The sequence below is a fragment of the Anomaloglossus baeobatrachus genome, chromosome 5, assembly GCF_048569485.1.
Source record: "Anomaloglossus baeobatrachus isolate aAnoBae1 chromosome 5, aAnoBae1.hap1, whole genome shotgun sequence".
NCBI classification, from domain to species: domain Eukaryota; kingdom Metazoa; phylum Chordata; class Amphibia; order Anura; family Aromobatidae; genus Anomaloglossus; species Anomaloglossus baeobatrachus.
In genome coordinates, this window is record NC_134357.1 from 322,616,075 (window position 1) to 322,643,072 (window position 26,998).

The following is a 26,998-nucleotide window of genomic DNA, read 5'->3' on the forward strand; positions in this document are numbered from 1 at the left end:
GCCCAACAGTCCCAGGCTATAGTAGTACAGATAGAGATCTTTAGGAAAAAAAAATTTTTTTCTAAAGATCCTTTATATGCTACCAAGGGCATTACTTTATCTTGGCTAGTTGGCCCCCTTAGCATGTAAGCATACCCCTGTAGACATGCTAATGAATGTGCAGCGTCAGAGGCATATTCGCTCTCACAGCGAGTTTTCGGCTCAGTGCACATGAATCGGAAGTCCCCACACTTCCGATCATGCGCACTACACTGAAGCCGGGACACGTACACCCGGTTTCATAGTGCACATGACCAGAAGTCCAGGCACTTCTGTATAAGCACACTGAGCAGAAAACCAGAGGTAGCAGCAGAGGTGAGCGCAAACATGCCTCTGACACTGTGTATTGATTAACATGTTAGCATGCCACAGGGATGTGCTTACATGACAAGGGAAATAACACCCTTGTGACTAGTCCCTGGCCTCATTAGCATATCATAAAAGATCTTTAGAAATACTTTTTCTAAAGATCTCTATCTATACTACTATAGTTTGGGACTGTTAGGCCGGGATTACTCATATGCACCCAGAACTGCTCATGGTTCTGGGTGCATATTGCACCTGACAGGTTCCCTTTACGTTTTAATTAGTCCAATTTGGTGCAGTGTGCACAATGCATTTCTGGTCACAGAATGTATATGTATGTGCACCCAACAATGGCTACAAACATAAAAGTTAAAACAAAATGGCCAAAAACAGTCTGGATGGATGCCTCAGTATCTGTCCTGCATGGAGTCAATGCCAAAGGGTGCTTTACACGCTGCAACATCACTAGCGATCTAGTTAGCGATGTGACACCCCAGATCGCAAATGCGATCTGCCGAGATCGCACTTGTGACCAGCGCTATAAAAACAGGTCGTTTTTATAGCGCTGGTCACATGTGCGATCTCGGCAGATCGCATCTGCGATCTGGCGTGTCACATCGCTAGTGATGTTGCAGCGTGTAAAGCACCCTTAACCCTCCTCCTTCGCATATATGGCATGGCAGCATTCAATATTTTGCAGAAAGTGAAGGCTGCTGTGCTTCCCTAAAAAGTCAGCTGGTAGTCAGATGAAGTGCTGAAGAACACATACCCTGGCCATCAGTCTGGTGAATTGGGGCTTATTGAAATGTTAACCTTTACGCTGAATTAAAAATGCCACATGTATACTCTAGGCTAAATGCACAAGCCCAATATGCACTTAGTCTAAGATTAGTTGCTTTAAGTAAAAATACTGCAAAATTAATATTGTAAAGCAGTATTAAACACAAGTAAGACCCGAAGGGGGAAAGTAGTAGCAAGTAAGAGGTTAGGTGCGGAGTTTCAGGGATGCCTGGCTAATACTTTGGGGAAGCTTTATTAAAAATATATATTAAAAAAAAATTAATGCTACTTTTCAAAAGGTACACTAAAATAAAAAAAAAAAATGGGCAGATTCTTAATTTTTCCTTTACATGGGATTTGTTAAAGCTTCTTATGGGGAGAAGAAAAGCATTAGCAGACCTTGCTCACAGAAATACACATGGATTAACTAATGCCGTAAGAAGCACTATGGTATAAAAGATACAGTACTGTTACATGTCTCTTGTAACAGGCAATTCCCGGGGCCTGGTCCATGGCCGCCTTTGGAGGAGAGATGGGGTGCTGGCCGTCACATGTGCCCAGGAGGGTCTCTTTCGTGTAAGGCAGAATCCACGTGACAGTAAACTCTGAATACACAGCCGTCCTGCCGAGTACAGAAGTCTAATTCATGTAATAATGTAAAAAATGCACTACTGATAAATTGTCTAGATCTTCATATGCAATGCTGCCATCATCATGAAACTAGTCCTATAATTGTAAATAGTAAAAAAAAAAAAATATATATTTTAATAAATTTGTTCTAATTATTAAAGATCTATTGGAGCGATTCCTTTCCCTTATGTCATAATGCCATTGATCTATAAGGCTGAAGTTAAAGGCCATGTAAAACAAAGCCAGTTGTGTCCTTAAGAAGCTATGCGGACAGGAGCTGCTAATTTCTTTTTCCCTTTTCCACACTGACAGATTGGTCTGCCCTGGTCCATAGATTCAGTCTTTGTGCATTTTGACTGAATATGTGGCCATTTGAACACTTAAGGCACCATAAAATATGGACGTCATGCCCAACTCCTATCATTAGCGTTTCCACAAATGTGACAGGATTGGTACAAATTCCCTTTGAGTATACAAAATCGAGTTTGGTGAAGCCAGCAAAGTGGCCCCATCACCGGTTAAAAGGTATTTAGTGCAATTTTGTTTTTGGCTAAAGCTCTCCATTCTCAGACAAGAGGTTCAGTGGATCCTCTTTTGTGCTTCCGGACTAGGAGCAGACTGAACGAATATGGCCACCTCTACGTAGTCGTGTGATTGGTCTCTCTGATGAGCAGCTCTTTCAGGGTTGGGGAGTTGTGGGTCATATGGCCAGCCTCCTGCAGCCTCAGTAGGGCAGCCTCAGAACCTCTCTTGTCCACTCCCACCCTCCATGATAATTGTATGTGAGCTTGTAGAAAAGAAATGAGAAAAGGCACATTCTGCTCTTGTGCATCCCGAAAAAGCACAACAGCCCGTTCACTGAATGCTTGTGCGTCTGCCAGTGAATCAGTCTCTTGGTGACAAACCACCAGTCCGGCAAGTACAAGCAGTCGATGAGTAGAAGGACCCATTGGACAAAGCTTTTCCTGTAGCCGCCAACAGTTCATCCATAGGGGTAATGCCAGTTGATACAAGCTTGTGCAGGTAAGATGCTGAGCCTTTTCCATGTCACGTAAATAGAAGAAGCCCAGGAATTCTGGAGACTGTCTGAGAGTGGGCACAGAGGACACGTAACACAGGAACTGTTCAAAAGCACGGCTACGTTTTGCTATGGTCTCAGCTGTGAAGTTCTTGTGCAAGCGCTTGTGAGGAAAGGAGACAGAAGTCATCTCATCAGGATAGTGGGAGCGCAGGCTTTTTCTCAGACGTTCAAGATCGGAGTATCGGCAAGTGATAAAGGCTGGAGAAGGGTCATATTGCCCTGAATGCAGGAGGTAAATGGTGTACAACTAGGAGAAAAGAATAAAGAAATTAAAAACCAGAAGTAACTTGTAAATCTGCTTCTATTTATGGTAAATTCGGTATTAGTGTAGCATATGTCCCCTTTTCCAAATGAAACAAAAATGTGTCCACCTCTACAAAATGAAACAAAGTAAATAAACAGTACAAAAGCATAGGACCTCAGCCAGTCGGAAAACTACCAGAAATTGTGATTATATCAGCGGAATATTGCGCAGCTATTTAATCTACGATGGCATTGAAGGGTGCTTCGTTGTGTATCTTTTTCCACCAATATTCAGCTAAGTGACCGGGCAATAAATTCGGCGATGTACCTTTTCATTTTTCGCAATATTTTGGTTTTAATGTGACCCCAGTGGCACTCGATCCTTTGCGTCTTTGCGCCCGTGATAGGGTCAATGAAATTTTGTTGATTCACCGTTTCATGCATGTAATTGAAACCTTGCATTGTGGAAATGTTCCGATAAGCGGCCCATTTGTCTGATCTGATCAATGTGCTGGGTGCTATATGGCATTGAATTATCGGTTGCAACGTTTGTTTGTTTGTTCCGACGAAGCACGTGGAACATGCGCAAGTCTTGTTTCCCAACAGTTGTTTTCCACACCATTCCAAAAATCCACAAACTAACGACCCCGTTGCCATAATTCTGCGATTTCCCTGCAGAAGACATCGGCTGACTGAGGTCCTATGCATTTTTACTGTTTATTTACTTTGTTTCATTTTGTAGAGGGTGATACATGCTACACTAATACCACTAAATTCTGCCTTTGGTACTAGAATGCGGCTATACGGCATGTATTACACAGGTATTCTGAAGCTGCTTGCTTTTGCGATTCATGTACTTGGGGCTGATGGAAGAGTCTTTACCAGAGTCCTGTATGAGTGAGGCCTCATTCAGACGTCAAGATGTTTCTTGTATACAAAAACAATAAAATTATGATCAGTGACTCATACAAAAAAATATAAAATTGGTAATACCAATAGCATTAAAAATTGACAGCACACGGATAGCATCTGTGATTTTTCACAAACCCATAGACTTGTATGGGTAATTTTGATCCATGACTTGGTTCAAAAACAGACATGTTTCTTTTTGCAGACTCCTTAGATAACAGCTCCATAGATTATAACTGATATATGGACAGAATTCATATGTGAAAAGTAGATGACTGAATGAGGCAAAAAGTCGACTGATTCTATTTTAAAATAGTTTTCCCACTAGTTAAAATTTGTCACCTATGCATGGAAAATGTGATAATTGTGTGATCACTAGGGTCCTACCCCTTGAGCCCGCCACAAAGCATGACCGCAATAAGGAGGGCTTGGATTGGAGCTGCACCTTCATCATTCTATTCAAAGTTTACGGGGATGATTGAGACAGTCGAACAGACTGTACTTTGTCAACTGTTGGTCTCATGAGCTTGAATGGGGTGGTACTTGATTCAAAGGTCTCAGTCCCCCAATTTTAATGATTAGTGAAAGACCCAGCGATCAAACACTTAATCACCAATCCTGTGGTTCCACTAACCGGAAATAGACCACCTAGGCATTTTAGGTACAACTAGCCTTTAATCATAGCACAAACAGATATACAAGCAGTGGTTTAAAAACCTTCCAAAGTGTAGTTAGAAGGTAAACTACATTGATTAATTCATTAATTGACTTAAGGGTAGGTGACCACGATCTGCACACGTTGCGTTGTGGACACAGCGTGTCTTCTGCAGAGACCCAAGTTTTCTCCACAGGAAAATGCAGTGATTCGTGCCCACGATCAAGATTCTGGACGCAGCAGATTTTCGTTGTTTTCTCCCACTGAGAACACTTTGGTCACCGCAAGCATAAACTGACATGCTGCGGCTCTGCAAACAGCATCACCTATCACTTCACACTGTGAAAAAAAGAAGCACAGAGGGCATGGGATTTCTATAAATCCATCCACTGTACAACAAAGCATTTTGGAAGCAGCGAAAAACTTACTGTGTGCAAAATACAGCTATATCAGATTGTGGGCGCATACCCTTATACAGTATGTGCTCAATTATCCACCTATTAGGTGCAATTAATGAATAAATGTTGTACACTGCATTTTGGAACTTTTTAAAACCACTGCTTGTAGACCTCGCAATTCCACCCGAAACGTGTAAGAAACGTCTTTCTCGTTTGTAGAACCTGTTGGGATGGATGTACAATGGGTACGGAAAGTTCAGACCCCTTTAAATTTTTCACTCTGATTCATTGCAGCCATTTGGTAAACTCAAAAAGTTAATTTTTTTTTTCTCAATGTACATTCTGCACCCCATCTTGACAGAAAACCCCAGAAATGTATAAATTGTTGCAAATTTAATAAACAAACTGATATTCCATGGTCATAGCTATGCAGACTCTTTGCTCAGACACTCATTTAAGTCACATGCTGTCTATTTCCCTGTGCTCCTCCTTGAGATGGTTTTACGCCTTAATTGGAGTCCAGCTGTGTTTAATTAAACTGATAGGACTTGATTTGGAAGGCACACACCTGTCTATATAAGGCCTCTGCCACACTCACGTGGAAATCACGCACGTGCCGCGAGACACATTTTCCCTGCGTGTGGTAAGTACGTGTTTCCGGTACGTGCGGTCCACATTTGTTCTCCATGTGCTATCTGCGATAACACTGAGATCCGGTAATTTGCATACTCACGTGGTCCTCGCTGCTGTCCAGGGTACTGATCTTCGGCTCCAGCCCCACCCACTCCCTGCTGAAGCTGCTTCCGGCCGAGCGGAGATTAGAGCCCGTGCGTGACATCACTCCCACCTCCATAACACACTCATAACGAGCAGCGGCCGGCAGCAACTGTTTGGAGCGGAAGAATCGGCGTGGGGTGAGTATGTGTTTTTTTTTTAATTTTAAAATAATGACACGTGTTTCTCCGGCGCGTGTCACACGGGAACGCATCCACACTACATCCGTGTGGTACGGGTGTGGGCCGTGTGACACCCGTGCTGCCGGAGAACACGTGAACATGTCGGCGTGAGGAACACACGGACACACAAGTATGGAACGGACACACGTTCCGTTCCAAAATACTTACATGTGTCCAAAACATTATGAAATCATATGTCCACGAGTGTACGTGCCTCCGGTACGTGAAAAAACTGCCAAACCCGTACCGGAGGCACAAACGTGTGACAGAGGCCTAAAACTTTGCAGGTCATAGTGCATGTCAGACCGAATGAGAATCATGAGGTCAAAAGGACCTGCCCAACAAGCTCAGAGACAGAATTGTGCGAAGGCACAGATCTGGTCAAGGTTACAAAAGAATTTTTTCAGTACTCAAGGTTCCTAAAAGCACAGTGGCCTACATAATCCTTAAAATGGAAGAAGTTTGGGATCACCAGAACTCATCCTAGACCTAGCCGTCCAGCCAAACTGAGCAATTGTGGGAGAAGAGCCTTGGTGAGAGAGGTAAAGAAGAACCCTAAGATCACTGTGGCTGAGCTCCACAGATTGAGTTGGGAGAATGTTCCACAAAGTCAACTGCAGCCCTCCACCAGTCGAGCCTTTATGGCAGAGTGACCCAACTGAAGCCTCTCCTCAGTGCAAGATATAAGAAAGCCCGCAAAGAGTTTGCAAAAGAAAAAAAAAAAAAAAAAAAAACACACACACACGAAGGACTTCCAGACTATGAAAAATAAGTTTCTATGGTCTGATGAGACAAAGAGAATTATCACCAAAAAGTTCAAAGTGGTATGTTTGGAAAAAAACCAGGCACTGCTCATCACCTGCCCAATACAATCCCAACAGTTAAACATGGTGGAGGCAGCATCATGCTATGAGGGTGTTTTTCAGCTGCAGGGACAGAACGACTGGTTGCAATTGAAGGAAAGATTAATGTGGCCAGGTACAGAAATATCCTGGAAGAAAACCTCGTCCAGAGTGCTGTGGACCTCAGACTTGGCCGCAGGTTCACCTTCCAACAAGACAGCACACAGCTAAAATAACAAAGGAGTGTCTGCAGAACAACTCTGACCATTCTTGACTGGGCCAGCCAGAGCCCTGACCTAAACCCAATTGAACATCTCTGGAGAGACCTGAAAATGGCTGTCCACCAACGTTCACCATCCAACCTGACGGAACTGGAGAGGATCTACAAGGAAGAAGGCAGAAGATCCCCAAATCCAGGTGTGGGAAAACTTGTTGCATCATTCTCAAGAAGACTCATGGCCGAACTAGCTCAGAAGGTGCTTCTACTCAATACTAAGCAAAGGGTCTGAATACTTATGACCATGTGATATCAGTTTTTCTTATTTAATAAATTTGCAAAAATTTCTACATTTCTGGGTTTTTTCTGTCAAGATGGGGTGCAGAGTGTACATTAATGAGAAAAAAAAAAAATGAACTTTTTTGAATTTACCAAATAACTGCAATGAAACAAAGCGAAACATTTAAATGGGTCTAAATACTTTCCGTGCCCACTAATATATATATATCTATTTCCTGCATACTACAAAATGGTATTTTGGCTCAACAATCTTTAGAGGTGAAACATGTCAAAAATGCCAAGGTAACAAACATTGTGGTATTAGGCTATGTGCGCACGTTGTGTAAATACATGCAGTTACGCTGCGCTTTGTAGCGCAGCGTAACTGCATGCGTCCTGCGTCCCCTGCACAGTCTATGGAGATAGAGCACAGCGCTTCGGCTGCTGCCGAAGCACTGCGTTCTAAGAAGTGACATGTCACTTCTTCCGTGCGCTTTGTTGGAAGCCCCTGCTCTGTCTATGGCAGGAGCTGCAGGCAGAGCGCATGGAATCGGCTTTTTTTTTTTTCTCTACGGACATTTTCTGCAGCGATTTGAAGCGCACGTGTGCTCTTCAGATCGCTGCAGAAATTTCTGCAGGGCTAGTACGCAACGTGCGCACATAGCCTTAAAGTGAACCTGACAGGTCCAATATGCCCCCAGAACCACGAGCAGTTCTGTGCATATTACTAATCTCTGACTAACCGTCCTTGTATACACTAGCACAGATAAAGAGATCTATAGAAAAAGTATTTCTAAAGATCATTTTATATGTAAATAAAGCCAGAAACTAGTTGCAAGGTCATTACATCCCTTGGCTAGTCGGCCCACATAGCATTCTAGCATGCCCCTGTGGGTGTACTATCATGCTAATGAATTCACAGCGACGCCACACATACCTCACTGTTCATGGCGGCCGGCGGACGATGGATACACACTGGGCGTGATCTGGAGGCCCCAGCACGTCCGGTCATGCGCACTGTACCTCACTGAAGCTGGGAAGCTTACACCCGGCATCAAGTTAGTGCGCATGATCGGACGTCTGGGTGACTCTGGATCATGCGCAGTGCGCATCCATCCTCTGCCGCCATGAACAGTGAGGTATGTGTGGCGTCGCTGCGTATTCATTAGCATGTTAGTATGCCTACAGGGGCATGCTAGAATGCTATGTGGGCCAACTAGCCAAGGGAAGTAATGCCCTTGCAACAAGTCGTGGGCCTCATTAGCATATGATAAAAGATCTTTAGAAATACTTTTTCCAAAGATCTCTTTATCTGTGCTAGTGTATACAGGGATGGTTAGGCAGAGATTAGTAATATGCACAGAACTGCTCGTTGTGCTTTCACTTTAATGGTAGTTTGGATGCATTCTTGACTGTGTGATCAAAAAAAAAAAAAAAAAAAAAAAAAAGACCCTGCATGTCCATGCATCCAGTAGGCAGCGTCTTTATTTATGATGTACCCAGTGGTGATGTTACAGGGAAACGTAGCACTTTATGTAGGAGTCTTCCACACATTACGAGTCCCAGGAGACATCCTGTGTGTCTATCCTATTTTCAACAGACCCTTCCAATTAAAGATTGCCCAGCGGAGCCTCCTCCTTGTAGCATCTCATTGACAAGCTTTGACAATTTCACCTATTATATTTACAGAAACCGTAAGTGAGCCAAATAAATCTCATAATATATATTACACGCAAAGAGGAAGACTTACAACATACTTGGCATGGTTGTCCCTCACCACATTAGCCTCGGTCACCTCAAACGTGAGCTGGATGGGCACACTGTGATCTTGGGCATGGGCCCACATCTCTCTAAGCTGCTGTGTCAGGAGGGAGTGGGTATTCAGCTCTTCTATACACCGACCCTCTGCAGGAGAAGTACAGGGTAGCAGATGGCATATGTGAACATGAGCCTGGAAAGCAGTGTACACACACATACAAAAAACAGCCACACTCGCCAGAATGATCTTATTTAGTACCGGTTCCGTCACTCTCCTCGGAGCCTAGGCTGTCCTCACTCAGACTGAGGGTCCCGCTCAGACGCACAGATAGGCCTTCAGCGTCATCAACCAACTCTGCAATCTCTGGTGGCTCTTCTGGGGGTCCAGGACCTCGCTGCTGTTTCCGTGTAGAGGGTCGGAAGCGGCGAAGCAGCTTTGATGCCATCTATAAGGATATTGCAAACATTGTTAATCTGATAATCCCACTGCTCCGGAAGCTACATGTGATAAAATGGAGGGCGTCCGCTCGTCTACAACACAAAGAAACTATATCTACTGTACGCTTGGATTTATCTAGGTTCATGTCAGGCTCTGCTGCGGTCAGAGAATGGAAACTTTCCATAACCTTCAGCGGCTGAATGTGTCCGGCTTGTTACAATGTAACTATAGTGAGAGCCTTCAGCCTGGAGTCCTGAAGAAAGAAAGGACAACTGCTTTGTCAGCAACTTGTGGGGGTTTTTTTTGTCTCAAATTGTAAAAATGTTTCCTTTTAAAAAAGGAAGTCTGTCAGCAGGTTTTTGCTCTGGAATCTGATAGCATAATGGAGAGACAGAGCCAGATTCCAGTGATGGGTCACCAAGGCCTAAGACACACGGCATGAAAATCGGAGCGAGTGGAATGCGATGTTTTATCGCATTCCACTCGGACCAATATTAGCCTGTGTCAGCACACAGGAGCGATTATTTTCTCAGCCCTAATCCGACTGAGAAAATAATTGCAGCATGCGGTGACTGTAAGCCACACGGCGAGAAAAACAGTGCGAGTGGAGTGCGATAAAACATCGCATTCCCCTCGGACCAATTCTAGCCTGTGTGTCAGCACACATGGGCGATTATTTTCTCAGCCCTAATCGGACCGAGAAAACAATCGCAGCATGCTGCGATTGTAAGCCGTGTCTCTTTCTCTCGCACCCATTCAAGTGAATGGGGCGAGAGAAAAAAAAAAAAAAAAAAAAAAAAAAAAAAAAATCGCACTGCACTCGCGGTACACCGGTGTACCGCTAGTGCAGTGCGAGAATGGCAATAGCCGGCTACGCAGGAGAGAGGGAGAGAAATCCCTCCCTCCCCTCCTGACTGCCGACCCGCCCCCCGCAGCTGAGGTCTGCTCGCACGAACGGACCTCAGTTGCAAGGACACACGCATGACACTCGGCTCTGCTGTACTGCCAGCACGAGCCAAGTGTCATGCAAGTGGATCGCAGTAGTTCCCGTGTGGCCCCAGCCTAATGCAAATCTTTTTCTCTTGCACCCATTCAAGTCTATGGGGTGAGAAAATAAATCGCACTGCACTCGTAGTACACCGGTTTACCGCGAGTGCAGTGCGAGAATGGCAATAGCCGGCTACAGAGGGGAGAGGGAGAGAAATCCCTTCCTCCCCTCCGCAGCACCGGCCCGGCCCCCGCAGCTGTGGTCCGAGCGCATGATCGGACCTCAGTTGCAGTGACACTTTTATGACACTCGGCTCCTGCTGTGTTGCCAGCATGAGCGGAGTGTCATGCGAGGATCCCAGTAGATCCCCGTGTGGCCCCGGCCTTCCTCAGCTGCTTGGTGCAGTTTTGCTAGAATCCCTGTTTTGTCTAATGTAGCAGTACTAAGATTTCTGGCCTCTGTGTAGGCCCGCCCACACCCCTGACAGGCAGCTTCCTGTGTACTGTCTAGAAACTGCCAATCAGTGGTGGGGGAGGGGTTACACATGACTGCATGGGAGATGTAGGCCTCTAGTGAATCTCCTGCTGATAAAACACTGATTGTATCGAAACTACAGCACAGAGCCTAATAAGTGACATATCACTGGAATCAATATCTCAGCTCCTACATTATGCTTCAGATTGAACAGCAAAAATCTGTGGACAGATTTCCTTTAACTGACAGCGAGCAGAGGCCCTAGGTCTTTTTCAGGCTTGTGTGTTTCAAGTACATGTTCTGTGATTTTCAAGAAAAAAAACATTTGTTTCGGACTGTGTGTTAGTGCAAAAATCATAGGCACACGTCTTTTTTTACTAGCATCACACATGAAGTGTACCAATACAAGTCTGACTATATGCACACACTGCGTTTTTTGGTGCAGTGTTGTCACAATTGCATGCCGGCCTGTCCTTATGCAGGCAAAGTCTGAGAATTCTGAAGTGCTGTGCATGTTGCTTAATTTACCCTGGCAGATCTGGTGCAGAAAATAAACTGCACCATGTTGATTCTTTCAGTGTTTTTGCCAGTGTTTTTCCACCCCAAATTCATGAAAAACACATGCAAAAACCATATGGAACATCCATGGAAAATGTGGCAAAAACACTACAAAAAGTACAAGTAAGTGGATACCAAAAAAATCCCCAAAAAAATATAAATCAGAAATTCATAAGAAAAAAAAAAAAGCTGCGATGTTTTGATCGCTTTTTATAGCATTTTACTGGAATGCTGCAGTGACCAAAATAACGCAACTGTGGTGTGATTTTTTTCTTGTTACACTGTCAGATTAATTTATTTTATATTTTCATAAATCAAACATTTCTAAAAGTTGTGATACCAAATAGACAAAGAGGAATTATTTGATTTTAACTTTTTTTTTTCTATTTTTCTTTAAACTTTTTTACATTATTCAATAGTTCCCTTAGGAAAAATTGCAGCTTTAAGTCCCCTATCGCCTGTTTTTCATTGTTCATATTGCTGCAACAGATTTCTTAGAGATTTTATATAATATTATATATACATACATATATATATGAAATATTATATATATTCTCTCTCTCTAATTATATATATATATATATATATATATATATATATATATATATATATATATATATATATATATATATATATATATATATATATATATATATAGTGGGCACGGAAAGTATATATATATATATATATATATATATATATATATATAAAAATAATAAAGTATCTATTGTCTCAGTCAGAAAGGGCAGAGAAAACTGGCTGTAAACAAGGAGGAAAGCACATGAAGTGGAGAGACGTCCAGGATAGAAGCTGTTCTGATACATAAGCCAATGAAAACAGCACCCTAACAATGGAGCTCAAATCCAACCTACATTACTGAGAGATTCATTCCCACAATAAAAAAAAAAATGACATTCTGATCAAGCTGTAAACTGCATACTGAAGTTGGAAAGGGCGCCTGAATGAAGGCTGCAGACGGCAAATTGGTAGTTTGTCACCGTTAGTAATTTGCACTAACTTTCCTCTTCAAAGGTGCTCATGCCAGTTTTCATGAGTCTTGAACAGAAACAATCCAGTATTTTTGAGAAACGTTTCACAGTTTGAAAATAGTACCAACAACAAAATAAAGATTCATAGCAATGATAAAGTTTGACAAGTCTCTTGTTACATTTCCAGAAAATAAGTCATATGTTTTAATAGTATGGTAACAAACAGGAAAAAAAGGAGGCACAACACTGTGCCTTTACTGGCTTCATGGCCGGTCCCATGCCCCTCCAGCAGCTGACATATTCTAGACCTGGAGTCCACAACCTGTAGCTCAGGGCCACATGTGGCTCCCGGGCCTGTGATGTGTGGCTTGCAGCCATCTTCCAGCTTGGTGTATTAGCACCAGGTCTAGCAAACAACTATGAACAGCATGTCTCCAGATCATGACTTTTGGGCCTAAGCCAAACTGCATGAAAATCGTAGCGAGTGGAGTATGATAAAACATGGCATTCCACTCGGACCAATATTACTCTGTGTGCCAGCACCCAAGAGCAATTATTTTCTCAGCCCTAATCAGACCGAAAAAACAATCGCGGGTGCAATGTGATCCTGGTTTCTCTCGTGCCCATTCAAGTGTATGGGGCAAGAGAAAAATTGCACTGCACTCGTAGTACACCGGTGTACCGCAAGTGCAGGGCAAGAATGGCAATAGCCGGCAACGGAGGAGAGAAGATAAACCCCCCCCCCCCTCCACAGAGCCGGCCCTCCCCCCGCAGCTGAGGACCGATCGCATGATCGGACTTCAGTTGCAGTGACACTCGCATGACACTCGGCTCGGCTATGCTACCAGCATGAGCCGAGTGTCATGCAAGGATCGCAGTAGTCCCCCGTGTGGCCCCAGCCTTACAAGCAGCCCCACACAGAAGAGCAGATCTGAATGGGGTTAGGATGGGAACCTGTGGATCTTTGTATATTATTTTGGTGTGATTTCTGTGGAAAAGCTTTGGCTGTCATCATGCTGGTAATGCCGGCTCTGGGCGTCTTGCCCTCAGAGCCACATTCAGCTCTGTGTCACAAAGGTTGGGGGACCACTGTTACAGACTGAAAACTATTGTGAGGTGGCCCCACTCTTGAAATGAGGGCCTCAGACCCTTACAGTCTGAATGAATGGACATCCTGGACCATCCTTGCCCACATTCATATATCATGTTACCCCGTGTTACTCCAATGGAAGGCTGTCCTCTTGTCCTAATCACCAACGATTAAAATACGAAACCCTTTACAATCTAACCAGTTGTGATTAGAGCTGAAAAGCAAAAAAAACAGCTATGATATTGAGCAGCCATGGAGACTTGTCAGGCTACTTTCACACTTGTGTTGGACGGCTTCCGTAGCATTGAGTTGTGTGACGGATGCAACGGATGCGTTGCATATAGTGGCACAACGGATCGTACAAAACAAAGCTTTTTTTTTTTTTATTTTTTTTCTTCTTTACAGTTTTACCGGCAGCAGACTATTGTGAACGTTCAGCTGAGCGCTCTCACATGCCAGCGGCCAGGCGCTCTCACATGCCGGCGGGCAGCCGCGCTCAGCTGAGCGCTCTCACGTGCCGGCGGGCAGCCGGGTGCTCAGCTGAGAGCTCTCGCGTGCCGGCGGGCAGCCGGCCGCTCAGCTGAGAGCTCTCGCGTGCCGGCGGGCAGCCGGCCGCTCAGCTGAGAGCTCTCGCGTGCCGGCAGCTGAGCGTTCGGCCATCGAGAAACAATATAAAATTTCTGATTAAAAAAAAAAAAAAAAAAAAAAAAGAAGAAGAGCATGCACAGTGAAAAATAAAGGTTTCCATCGCTCAAAAAACGTTACCTGCAGCGTTCCTTCCGCCTGACGCAGCGTCAAAATAACGCTGCGTCGTCCAGCGGATGCAACGCTGATACTTGCGCTACAGTGCGCTGTCCATACAAGTCTATGGAGAATAGAGCAGTGCGTTAACAGACTGCGCTATTCTCCATAGTGACGGACTGCGCTGAACGCAAGTGTGAAAGTAGCCTCACATGAAAGATACCCAGGAGATGGCAAGTGCGCCCGTCATCTAATCTGGGGCTACTTCAGCTACAAAATGCTTGTGGCTTCATGTAGCATTCACATCATGAGGAAAACACAGATGGAGTAGTCACAGAAATAGCATGCAGCATGTGACAGGCTATCCTGGCACGCCAAGTATAGAAGGAGGCCAAACATTAGAGACCGAAAACAAAAAAGCTGAAAACTGGTCAAAGGACCAAGCACAACCATGTATGCTGATAAAATATCTAGTCAGGCCGTAATGTATGGTAAAGGCAGGATGTGACCACGCCATACAGTGTTATCCTAGTGAGCCCACATACAGCTGGGATAACTCGCCTGTCACAGTACGAGCGCTGGATCCATGTTATACAAGTGTGACTGTATAGCCATATGCACGCATCACAGCAGTAATATACATGTCAGTCTAATAGCACCTGCTCTAGTACATACATACATACATACATACATACATACATACATACATACTGTAGCTCTGATATGATGGCTGAGATAATGACTACAGATTCAGTGTCGGTACTCACAGGAAGCACATTACAGAAGGGCGGTGTGTCCTATACACTGTAAATATGACCATGGATAGTAAACTTGTCTGCTCTCCTGATATACTCATTTTAGTAAACTACTGCATCTCCCTAAAAAAAGAAAAAATTATGGAGTATCTTTTATCCAGATCCTCTGATAGTCCTCCTGGAAATGCAAGAATACAATTTACAATTGGGCTTTATCTATTTAGGGACACACCATGCTGAGAAGAGAAAGAGTAAAGGTCCAGTCACACTAAGCAACGTACCAGCGATCCCAACAACGATAGGGATCGCTGGTAAGTTGCTAGGAGGTTGCTGGTGAGATGTCACACTGCGACGCTCCAGCGATCCCACCAGCAACCTGACCTGGCAGGGATCGCTGGAGCGTCGCTACACGAGTTGCTGGTGAGCTCACCAGCAAGCAGTGACCAGCCCCCAGCGCCGCGTGGAAGATGCTGCGCTTGGTAACTAAGGTAAATATCGGGAAACCAACCCGATATTTACCTTGGTTACCAGCTCACGCAGCTACACGTGCAGAGAGCAGGGAGCAGCGCACACTGAGCACTGGCTCCCTGCTCTCCTAGTACAGCACACATGGGGTTAATTACCCGATGTGTGCTGCAGCTAAATGTGCACAGAGCAGGGAGCAGCGCACACTGAGCGCTGGCTCCTTGCTCTCCTAGTTACAGCACACATCGGGTTAATTAACCCGATGTGTCCTGCAGCTACATGTGCACAGAGCAGGAGCCGGCACTGACAGTGAGAGCGGCGGAGGCTGGTAACAAAGGTAAATATCGGGTAACCAAGGACAGGGCTTCTTGGTTACCCGATGTTTACATTGGTTACCAGCCTCCGCAGAAGCCGGCTCCTGCTGCCTGCACATTTAGTTGTTGCTCTGTCGCTGTCACACACAGCGATCTGTGCTTCACAGCAGGACAGCAACAACTAAAAAATGGCCCAGGACATTCAGCAACAACCAACGACCTCACAGCAGGGGCCAGGTTGTTGCTGGATGTCACACACAGCAACATCGCTAGCAACGTCACAAAAGTTGTTCGTTAGCAGCGATGTTGCTAGCGATGTTGCTTAGTGTGACGGGGCTTTAAAGTCCCAGTCACACACACAACGACTTACCAGCGATCCCGAAAACGATGCGACCTGATAGGGATCGCAGGTGAGATGTCACACAGTCAGATTTTACCAGCGATGCTGGAACAATACAGGTCGCAGTAGCCACCTGTATAATGATCTCAGCAGTCACTGTGACCCTGTCACACAGTGTCAAACATAGCGATGTGTCCTGCTCAGCACGACATCGCCTTTGAAGAAAATGACCTGGACCATTCTGCAATGACTAGAGATCTCACAGCAGGGGCCTGATCGCTGGTGTCACATAACGAGATCGCTAACGGGATCGCTACTGCGTCATGGAAACCGTGACTCAGCTGCGATCTCGCTAGCGATCTCGTTATGTGTGACGGTACCTTAACACAAATTGTAGGGTTATGCATATATTGCCAAGAGGAATATCAGAGGAACAACAGTTCTTCGAAAGGAGGCTCCAGAATTGCCAATTCTTAGGGTACTTTCCCACTTGCGTTCATTGGAGTCCGTCACTATGGAGCGCAGTCCGTTAACGTTATTCTCCATAGACTTGTATGGACAACGCACTGTAACGCAAGTGTCAGCGTTGCATCCGCTGGACGACGCAGTGTCGGGCGGAAGAAACGCAGCATGTAACTATTTTTGAGCAGCGCAATTCGTAGGATTTCACTGCGCATGCTCTTTTTTTTTGTAAATCACAAACTTTATTTTGTTTCTTGGTGGCCAAACGTTCAGCTGAGCGACCGGCCGCCGGCATGTGAGAGCGCTCAGCTGATCACAATAGTCTGATGCCAGTAAACTGTAAAGAAAAAAAAAAAAAAACCTTTCCGTTTTGTATGATCCGTAGCATCCATTGCATCCGTCACACAACGCAATGCTACGGAGGCCGTCCAACGCAAGTGTGAAAGTGGCCTTAGGGAAATAGAATAATTTACTAAAGCAGACTTGTCGAGACGGCGATAATGTCTTCTGCAATATTTTTTCATTGATTGAAAACTACAACTGCAGTGCGGTGACATCAGCCCCGGGCTGTGCATACAATCTATTTATGTGACCTCATCACCACGCTGATCTGGTACTTTTTGTTCTACACAGTTTTCACCTGGACTCTAAGCTCGACCACTTGTTGTGGCCTTTAAGCCTTTTCCCAACTACAGTTCCAACATGAAACTATGCCAGTAACGGCGATCTGTGAATTCCCTACAGCAGAGAACAGATCATGCAGATAGGTTAAAGTGGATCTAGACCCAGATTTCATGATATACAATGAATAAATTACTAAATGGATTGTGTAAACTTAGAGAGCCTGGTGTACTTACTTTGAAAATAAATTCCAGAATTGTTGTCGAATTCTTTTGAATTTCCCTGCCTAATATTAACATGAATATATTAGCAGTAGCTGGATTAATAAAATGCGTGTTATAATTTGAGGTTTATATTGCATTCTGACATGGATTTTAGAAGTAAATACATCAGCCTCATCAGGGCTAAGCTATTCATTTAATAATGGATGAAGTTGGTACTGTAACCTTGGTTAGCCAGTGCCAATCAGACTACAGCTTTGCTGGAGTCTGCATTAGGCCTTGTGGCCACAGGGCTTTTTTTCATGCTTTTTTTCCATCAATAAAAAGCAAGGAAAATGCATCCCAGCAAAGTCTATGAGAATCCTGCTTGCTGTGCCCACGTTACTTTTTTCAGTTGCTGAAAAAAGCAGCAACATGTCAATTGTTTCTGATTTTTTCTCTATCTCAATAAATAAGAAGCAGCATGAAAAAAAGAAAAAAAAAAACCCATAAAAAAAAGATTTTTTCCCTGCCAAGACATGCTTTTTTTGTGCTGACCCCCCACAACCCACTGTGGGCACATAGCCTTAACCAATGAGTGCTCCCCCTGGTGGTAACAGTAATCCCAGTCACAGCCCTGCTCTATGTGATAAGAGCTTCTGCAGGGAAGGATGGAGCTAATGGTTGAGTTCCCACCTACTGCAGGCGCTCTGTTGCTGGTGTGCGGAGGGGTGATCATTCTCTACTTGTACAACGTCCTGTTCATCTTCATGTTGGGCAATAGGCGGAGCTTATCAGGCATCAGGGCGGGACTAGGAGATCCAGACCTCCTTACACCGTGACCATTTGGCCATTTCCACCGGCAACCAAGGATGTTAAACAACCACCAATCAGCTACATGCAAACCTATCCCATTAATTTAATAACCTTTTTAAAAAGGCAGACCACCCTTCCACGCACACAGAACATCACATTATCGGCAGCACATCACCGCAGTTATTTTTTTAAGTAACTTTAAAGGGGTGGTCCGAAGTTGAAATAAGTTTTATTCTAAGGCGGGCTTTGCACACTACGACATCGCAGGTGCGATGTCGGTGGGGTCAAATCGAAAGTGACGCACATCCGGCGTCACTTGCGATGTCGTAGTGTGTAAATCCTAGATGATACGATGAACGAGCGCAAAATCGTCGTCATCGTATCATCGCTGCAGCCTCCGACATTTCCATAATGCCGGGGGAGCGACAGGTACGATGTAGTTCCTCGCTCCTGCGGCCGCACACATCGCTGTGTGTGAAGCCGCAGGAGCGAGGAACTTCACCTTACCTGCCTCCCGGCTGCAATGAGAAGGACGGAGGTGGGCGGGATGTTTACATCCTGCTCATCTCCGCCCCTCCACTTCAATTGGCCGCCTGCCATGTGACGTCACTGTGACGCCGCACGACCCGCCCCCTAAGGAAGGAGGCGGGTCGCCGGCCAGAGGGACGTCGCACGGCAGGTATGTGCGTGTAAAGCTGCCGTAGCGATAATAATCGCTACGGCAGCTTTCACTATATATCGAACGTGCGACGGGGGCGGGACTATCGCTGCAGCATCGGTAACACATTGTTACCGATGTTGCAACGTGCAAAGCCCGCCTAAATCCCTATCTATTTGGTGCTGAAATCCAAGTTACTTTCTAATACACTTATGTTAAAAATGTCCTAACTACTCCAACTGTTATTCTATTTTTTTTCTCTTATTTGCCATTTGATGAAGTTTCCTTTGAGAACCCCAGTGCATGCTGGAATAGTCAAACAAAGCGTCATCAGAGCAGGAGGCAGAGGCTATGGTCACTGTTCCAGCCTCTGCCCCTTCCTGAAACAAAGCATCATCAGTGACGCTTGTTTCAGGGGCTGCTCTGTCCCTCCCTATGACCTGTGTACTGTGCGATCTGCACAGCGACATTGTCGGCATACATCAATAATAATCTGCCGGTAAGAGAACAGTGTCAGAATACTCTGTGTGCAGGAGAATAGCACCGCCCCCGCAAGTAGAGTCACTGGTCTGCACACGGAGTATTCTGACTCAGAGATAACAGGCCATTTATATTTTACATGGGGGCATACAGCAAATGAGAAAGGGTTGTCTTAGAAGTGGACAACACCTTTAAGTGATGGTTCTAATTCTGAAAGTCAATCATTTTCCCATCCTTTGCCCAATGTATTAGTGATTCTAATATAAGACTTGGGTGCTGCATGGCTGTTATGTGAAGTTTGTGCGCGCGGTGTGTGTTGGATACAGGCTGTGAGGAGTGTAACCAGCCCTTTCTGGACTGCTTCGAAAACCTCCATCTTTAACCACAAGATAGAAAAACACCTACAACATGGATGTGGGTTATATGGGTTGGCCACAGCTTTATTTAACCAACTTGTAGATTATGTAACCAATCTCTGTCCATGCCCATTTCTTATTTATTCATAGTCCGAAACCGAAAGGCCAACCACTGCTGTACAGCGCGCATTGCAAATAAGGCTAGTTTCACACTTGCGTTCAGTGGAGTCCGTCACTATGGAGAATAGCGCAGTCCGTTAACGCACTGCGCTATTCTCCATAGACTTGTATGGATGACGCACTGTAACGCAAGTGTCAGCGTTGCATCCGCTGGACGACGCAGCTTCGTTATTTTGACGCTGCGTCGGGCGGAAGGAAAGCAGCATGTAACTTTTTTTGAGCAGCGGAATCCTTTGGATTTCACTACGCATGCTCTCTCTGGCTCCCTCCACCCGTAGCCAGGGTACACATCGGGTAACCAGGGAACCCTGGTTACGTGTGCCGGGAGCCCCACACTTCCCTGCTCGGCTCCGCCCCCTCCCCGCACTCCGTATGTATACTCTCACTCACCTGTCCCCCAGCGATGCAGTCCCCGCGACACTGATGTCCTCAGCCATGGCCCTGCTCGGCTCCACCCACCGCACTCCGCCCCCCGCTCCTCGCACACATTGTCGGCGACCAAACGATCAGCTGATCACCCGGCGGCCGGCTACTGTGAGTGATCAGCTGATCACCCGGCGGCTACTGTGAGTGATCGGCTGATCACCCACCGGCGGACTACTGTTAGCGATCAGCTGATCGTTCACAATACTCTGCCGATGGTAAAACTGTAAAAAAAAAAAAAACAAACAAACAAAAGGAATTGCATTGTTTTGCAGCATCCGTTGTGCCACTATATGCAACACATTCGTTGCATCAGTCACACAACGCAATGCAACGGATGCCGTTCAACGCAAGTGTGAAACTAGCCTAACATATTTGAGCATGGACAAAATCCGCCATGCAGTGACAACATTTTAAAACGCAAATAATAGAACTTGTTGCTATATGTAGGCAGGTGAGCCGCGTGCGCGCTACGCGCACCTGGCATGTGAGCGGTGTGTGCTATGCGCATCTGGCATGTGAGCCGTGTGTGTGCTATGCGCAACTGGCAGGTGAGCCGCGTGCGCGCTACGCGCACCTGGCATGTGAGCGGTGTGTGCTATGTACATCTGACATGGGAGCGGTGGCATGCGTTTTCTTGCAGCTTCTTAAAGTAGAAAAATATGACAATGCAGCCCTCAGACTAAAAAAGGTTGCGCACCCCTGGCTTAGAGGGTGCAATACTAATGCAGTAGTAGCATCCACCCTTTATCCAGTCTTTCTGCCACAGATTTTCAGTTCCTCGATATATTATACATCATCGGCATCTTTTCTTAGAAGACCACCCACAGACTACTTGTCAGTGCAGTTTTGGGTGGCTGTCACAGAGGGCTCACTGTACATGTTTTGGTGGCTGGCAGGCGGAGCAGGAATGTGACAGACTCCTCCTCACTATGAACACTAACTTTGCTTTTCACTAGGTCATCAATTTCTATGTATTACTGAGTGTTAAGGAGCATTAACACAGGGAGCGCTCCTTCTGGGCTCTGGGAGATTGATCAACTCGGTCTACCAGGCGGCAGACCCTTGTAGGACTGTTAATAAGGAGCCTGTCAACTGGGGGTCATAGAGGGCCCCTCCATAGTGTATTTCATGGACACTGTATAATAGGTCCTCCCTGCTGTAATGTGGTACCTTCCCATGCCTCCCTGCAATGTCATGATGTCATGGAGCCAAGTAATCCCCAAGTCCATGATGCTGGACTCAGAAGTGAAGACCTTGGAGGACCGGTTGAGTTGCTGGATCAGAACGAGAAATTAAATTGCTCATCTCTATGTATAACTCATTCGGAAGCTATGGCTGCTTTCACACATCTGTTTTTTGCCTTGCGGCTAAATCCGGCTCTAAAACCTATGCAACGGATGCGCCGAAAAAAACGCATCCTTTGCATACGTTTTTACATGTGTCCCGTCCTTTTTTTGGCGGTTGCGGCACGCTACTGAGCATGTGCAGTGCAAAAAAACGCATGCGGCAGCTGGATGTGGGTTTTGCCGCATCCGGCATCCATAGGCATGCATTGGAAAAAGTGCCGCATCGGCTGGATGCGGGTTTTTTTGCCGGACAAAAAAACGTGCCAGGCAACGTTCCATCCAGCCGCCGCATGGGCTAAATATGCTGCATCCGACAAAAACCAGACCGAACGCAAGCCCATGCGGCACAATCCGGCACTAATGAAAGTCTATGCGGAAAAAACGCAACCGGCGGCAAAAAAAAAACGGTTGCGTTTTTTCTGCAAAGAGCGGGATTGTGCTGCATACCAAAAACCGGATGTGTGAAAGCAGCCTATGCCGTAATGTCAGAAATGGGAATACCTATAAGGGCTCATGCGCATGTAACTGCTGAACATTCTGCAGCGATTTGACAGCACATGTGCGCTTCAAATCGCTGCAGAAACACTGCATAATGGATACAGTTTTTTTTGTTTAAAAAAGCCGATTTCATGCGCTATGGCTGCTGCCCCCACCATAGACAGAGTGGAACTGCATCCATAGCACACAGAATAATTGACACGCTGCTTTTATGAACGCACGGATTTGGGTCAAAGTTTTAGCACCCAAATCGCTGCATTCATAAAGGCAACGTGCGCACGTATCATGCACAATCTACATTGTGCAGGGGACACAGGACGCATGCTGTTACGCTGCAGTGCAATATGCAGCGTAAATGCATGTGAGTACGCAACGGTGGCTCAGTGGTAAGAATAGCAGTCTTGCAGCGCTGGGGTCCTGAGTTCAAATCCCACCAAGGACAATATCTGCAAAAAGTTTGTATATTCTCCCCGTGTTTATGTGGGTTTCCTCTGGGTTCTCCAATTTCCTCCCACATTCCGAAGACAAACATACTCATAGGGAACCTAGATTGTGAGCCCCAATGGGGACAGTGTTGCCATGGTATGTAAAGCGCTGTGGAATTAACAGTGCTACATAAATTAATAATTATATTATTAATATTTGCAATGGCTTTATTTTAGAGAACTAGAACATGGCAAAAATTACTGCATAGTATGACAGAGTCAACAATTAGCAAGGGGTCCAGTTGTGTGATACACCAGATATACGTGCCATAAGTGCACCTTACAAATGTGCTAGCCAAGGGCTTGTGTAGCCAACAGGCATCAATCTAATCCCAAAATTCTCAGGGTACCTTCACACTTTAGCGATGCAGCAGCGATCCGACCAGTGATCTGACCTGGTCAGGATCGCTGCTGCATCGCTACATGGTCGCTGGTGAGCTGTCAAACAGGCAGATCTCACCAGCGACCAGTGACCAGCCCCCAGCCAGCAGCGACGCTGCGCTTGCACGGACCCGGCGTCTGGAAGCTGCGGACACTGGTAACTAAGGTAAACATCGGGTATGGTTACCCGATGTTTACCTTAGTTACCAGCTCACACCGCTTAACTTAGCGTGTGCAGGGAGCAGGAGCCGACACTGCCCATCGGCACACAGGGGCTGCCTGTATGCACCACTACAGATAGATGCTGGGCACAGCCAAGTGTGCATTTCTTCTCAATAGGGAGGAATAAGATTTCACGTAGAAATCGGAGACACCAGCACAGATGTGCAATGATCAGCACCACTAAAAGCGACAGGTTGATGTTTATCTAATGTGTATGTGCTTTATAACAGGGGAATGTGCATGGTGTGATAGGTGATAGATAGATCTATATTTTTAAAAAAACAAATCATTCACATGATAAGACTGTATGAGCTTGGCATAGAACAGTGCAGTGTAGTGTAGGTGGCATGATGTTTTCTGATAAGTGCAGAGTCTGCTAAGACAGACCCTTCCCCCGATGTACAAAATCCCTACTCTTCTCAGGAGTGCAGATAAGGTGTCCAGCGCTGCTCTACAGACCACTATTACTGCACCTACAATACGGACACAGCTGATGATACAATCACAGCAGAAATGCAGTGTAAGCCAATTCCAAATAATTCAAAGCAGAGATTATATGATTTCTAGATTAAAAAAAAAAAAAAAAAAAAAGAAGAAGGTCATCCGAAACCTCCAAGTTCCCCTCTTGAGTCACTTTTTTACTGTTTAACACATATCCCTTTTCTGGTAAAGCTAAGTGGCCAATAAGTAGCCACCATCGCAGCTGCCAGTGGAGCCATCATCCAGCTCTGCCAAGCTTCAGAACGGCAACAATAGCTAGTCACTTAGCTACGACTCCCACCAGAGGCAATGCCTGATAGCATGCCGATAAGTCGAGGGCTTTAAGATGGAAAACAGGAAAAATAAATAAAGCCAGAAGAAAAATTCTCCATAAAATTGTATCACCACATCATGCTGTAACCTGCTGGGTGCACCTCGGTCACCTCAACTCCAAAACCATCAAAAACTCGGCAAGTTACCGATGAAAAATACAGCGCAGCCCACAACAATCAGGACGTCACATCTCCAGCGACTAATGATAAGTGAGCACTACCATGCCCGGGTGCTCAGTACTAGCGATGAGCGAGCACAACCATGCTTGGTACCGGTAATGAATGAGCACTACATGTTCCGGTGCTCTGTACTAGTGATAAGTGAGCACTACTATGCTCGAGTGTTTGTTACTCAGTTAGTGCTCAGGTGGGCGAGACTCAAGCTTCCGAGTATAATAGAAATCAATGTTGAACTTGAGCATTTTACCAGAAAATCTTCAGGAAAAATGCTCGAGTTCCCCACTGACTTCCTTTATACTCATGTACTTGAGTCGTGCCCATCCAAACATTAACTCCTCGACTACTGAGCCCCCGGGCATGGTAGTGCTCGCTCATCACTAGTACCGAGCCCCCGGGCATGGTAGTGCTCGCTCATCACTAGTACCGAGCACCGGAGCATGGTAGTGCTCGCTCATCACTAGTACCGAGCACCGGAGCATGGTAGTGCTCGCTCATCACTAGTACCGAGCACCGGAGCATGGTAGTGCTCGCTCATCACTAGTACCGAGCACCGGAGCATGGTAGTGCTCGCTCATCACTAGTACCGAGCACCGGAGCATGGTAGTGCTCGCTCATCACTAGTACCGAGCACCGGAGCATGGTAGTGCTCGCTCATCACTAGTACCGAGCACCGGAGCATGGTAGTGCTCGCTCATCACTAGTACCAAGCACCTGAGCATGGTAGTGCTCGCTCATCACTAGTACCAAGCACCTGAGCATGGTAGTGCTCGCTCATCACTAGTACCGAGCACCTGAGCATGGTAGTGCTCGCTCATCACTAGTACCGAGCACCGGAGCATGGTAGTGCTCGCTCATCACTAGTACCGAGCACCGGAGCATGGTAGTGCTCGCTCATCACTAGTACCGAGCACCGGAGCATGGTAGTGCTCGCTCATCACTAGTACTGAGCACCCGGGCATGGTAGTGCTCGCTCATTACTAGTACTGAGCACCCGGGCATGGTAGTGCTCGCTCATCACTAGTACTGATCACCCGGGCATGGTAGTGCTCGCTCATCACTAGTACTGATCACCCGGGCAGGGTAGTGCTCGCTCATCACTAGTACTGATCACCCGGGCAGGGTAGTGCTCGCTCATCACTAGTACTGATCACCCGGGCAGGGTAGTGCTTGGTCATCACTAGTACCGATCATCGTAGTGCTTGCTCGTTAGTACCAATGACACTAAACTGAAAATGTATTGTAAGGCTGTGTGCCCAAGGTGCGTTTTTGATGTGGTTTGGTGCAGTTTCTGGCCTAAAGTCAGTGAGAATTCTGAAGTGCTGTGCACACGTAGCATATTTTTTACTTAGTGCAGAAAATAGTCTGCAGCAGGTCAATTGTTTTTAGCCCTTCCATCCTTTTGACTTCATTACAAAAATGCACTAAAAACGCACCAAACTGCATGTGTTTTTGGTGCATTTTTCTACCAGAAGGCGCAGATTTCATGTTGAAAATTTCTGCATTAATCTGCAGCGTGTGCACATAGCCTTATGGGGAGAGATTAGTGAACAGAAGCCATGTAATGAGCGTATCCCCGTGTGATAACCCCCATCCATAGGAAAGCGAACACGTAACCGGGGGAATCATACACGAAGAGCGAGCTAAGGCTAAATAAAACAATGGTGGAGTTTATTTTTCTCTCTTCCCCTCAGGAAAAGTTACTCACATCATAGGTACCCAATACAGTGACACTGAGTGGAAATCGAGGGCACGGGTGGAACAAACACAAATCACGGTCTCCGAAGTGCCGGTGACACGTCCCCACGGCAGCCTATACCTCACAGTGGCCCGTACAGGAGGACGTCACCGCCCCAGTCCCGGGGACTCCATCACTCACACTGACCACTTTCCACTCAGCCGAACACTTTGGAAGCATAAACCAGAACGTGTCCCTTTAAGAGGATGCTGCCCCCAATAATCACAGCGCCACCTACCTGCCGCTGTCCTTTACTGCCTGGGAGCCCTGTACACAGTCCCTTACACTTCCGCTCCCCTGGGAATAATGGGGGGCTCTCCGGAACTTCCGCTTCCGGTGACCACTCGTTGTGCTGTTTTCTACATGGAACCTCGGACTGTGAAAAGCTGAGGACCGCGAGACTATCGGGAGGCGGGGGTGCAAGTGCCTGAGCAGCGTGCGCCCCTCCTCTCAGTGTGATGGAACGCTCCTGTGTGGCGTTGTGCAATGCGCTGTGCTGTCAGGAACATCCATAATTACCGTAATTACTATAGTGTCAGTTATGCAATCAGTGTGAGGAATTAGTGCTCTAGCCCTGAGCTCAATCTGACAAGAAATACCTGTTCTGCTTCTCTGTGGTCAGCGGCTCATTGTAATCATATGATGCTGCACACAACAAGGCTAGTATTAAGTAAGCACTAGTGATGAGTGAGCACTACTATGCCCGAGTGTTCAGTACTAGTGATGAGTGAGCACTACTATGCCTGAGTGTTCGGTACTAGTGATGAGCGAGCACTACCATGCCCAAGTGTTCAGTAATAGTGATGAGTGAGCACTACCATGCCCGAGTGTTCAGTACTAGTGATGAGCGAGCACTACCATGCCCGAGTGTTCAGTACTAGTGATGAGCGAGCA

General features: G+C 46.0%; 2 protein-coding genes across 3 annotated transcripts in view; one reads left to right on the forward strand and one right to left on the reverse strand.

The window, feature by feature from the left end:
• The window catches only part of ACOT8 (acyl-CoA thioesterase 8), a 50,134-nt gene extending 48,219 nt beyond the window's left edge, over positions 1-1,915 (forward strand). Inside the window, exon 6 of the mRNA XM_075349764.1 lies at positions 1,616-1,915. Coding sequence (XP_075205879.1) covers positions 1,616-1,734 — 119 coding nt within the window. The 3' untranslated portion in view covers positions 1,735-1,915. The remainder of the gene's footprint in view (positions 1-1,615) is intronic.
• SNX21 (sorting nexin family member 21) lies at positions 948-26,560 on the reverse strand. 2 transcript variants are annotated; one of them, XM_075349762.1, is made up of 4 exons: positions 26,343-26,560; positions 9,353-9,539; positions 9,086-9,240; positions 948-3,083 (listed from the first exon to the last, which is right to left on the reverse strand). In XM_075349762.1, the coding sequence occupies exons 2-4, from the start codon at positions 9,537-9,539 to the stop codon at positions 2,394-2,396; spliced, it is 1,032 nt and encodes a 343-aa protein (XP_075205877.1). In that variant the 5' UTR covers positions 26,343-26,560; the 3' UTR covers positions 948-2,393. The 2 variants fall into 2 exon arrangements, with proteins under 2 accessions (XP_075205877.1, XP_075205878.1); XM_075349763.1 differs by lacking the exon at positions 26,343-26,560 and adding an exon at positions 26,075-26,159.
• Between the last annotated feature and the right edge of the window lie 438 nt (positions 26,561-26,998).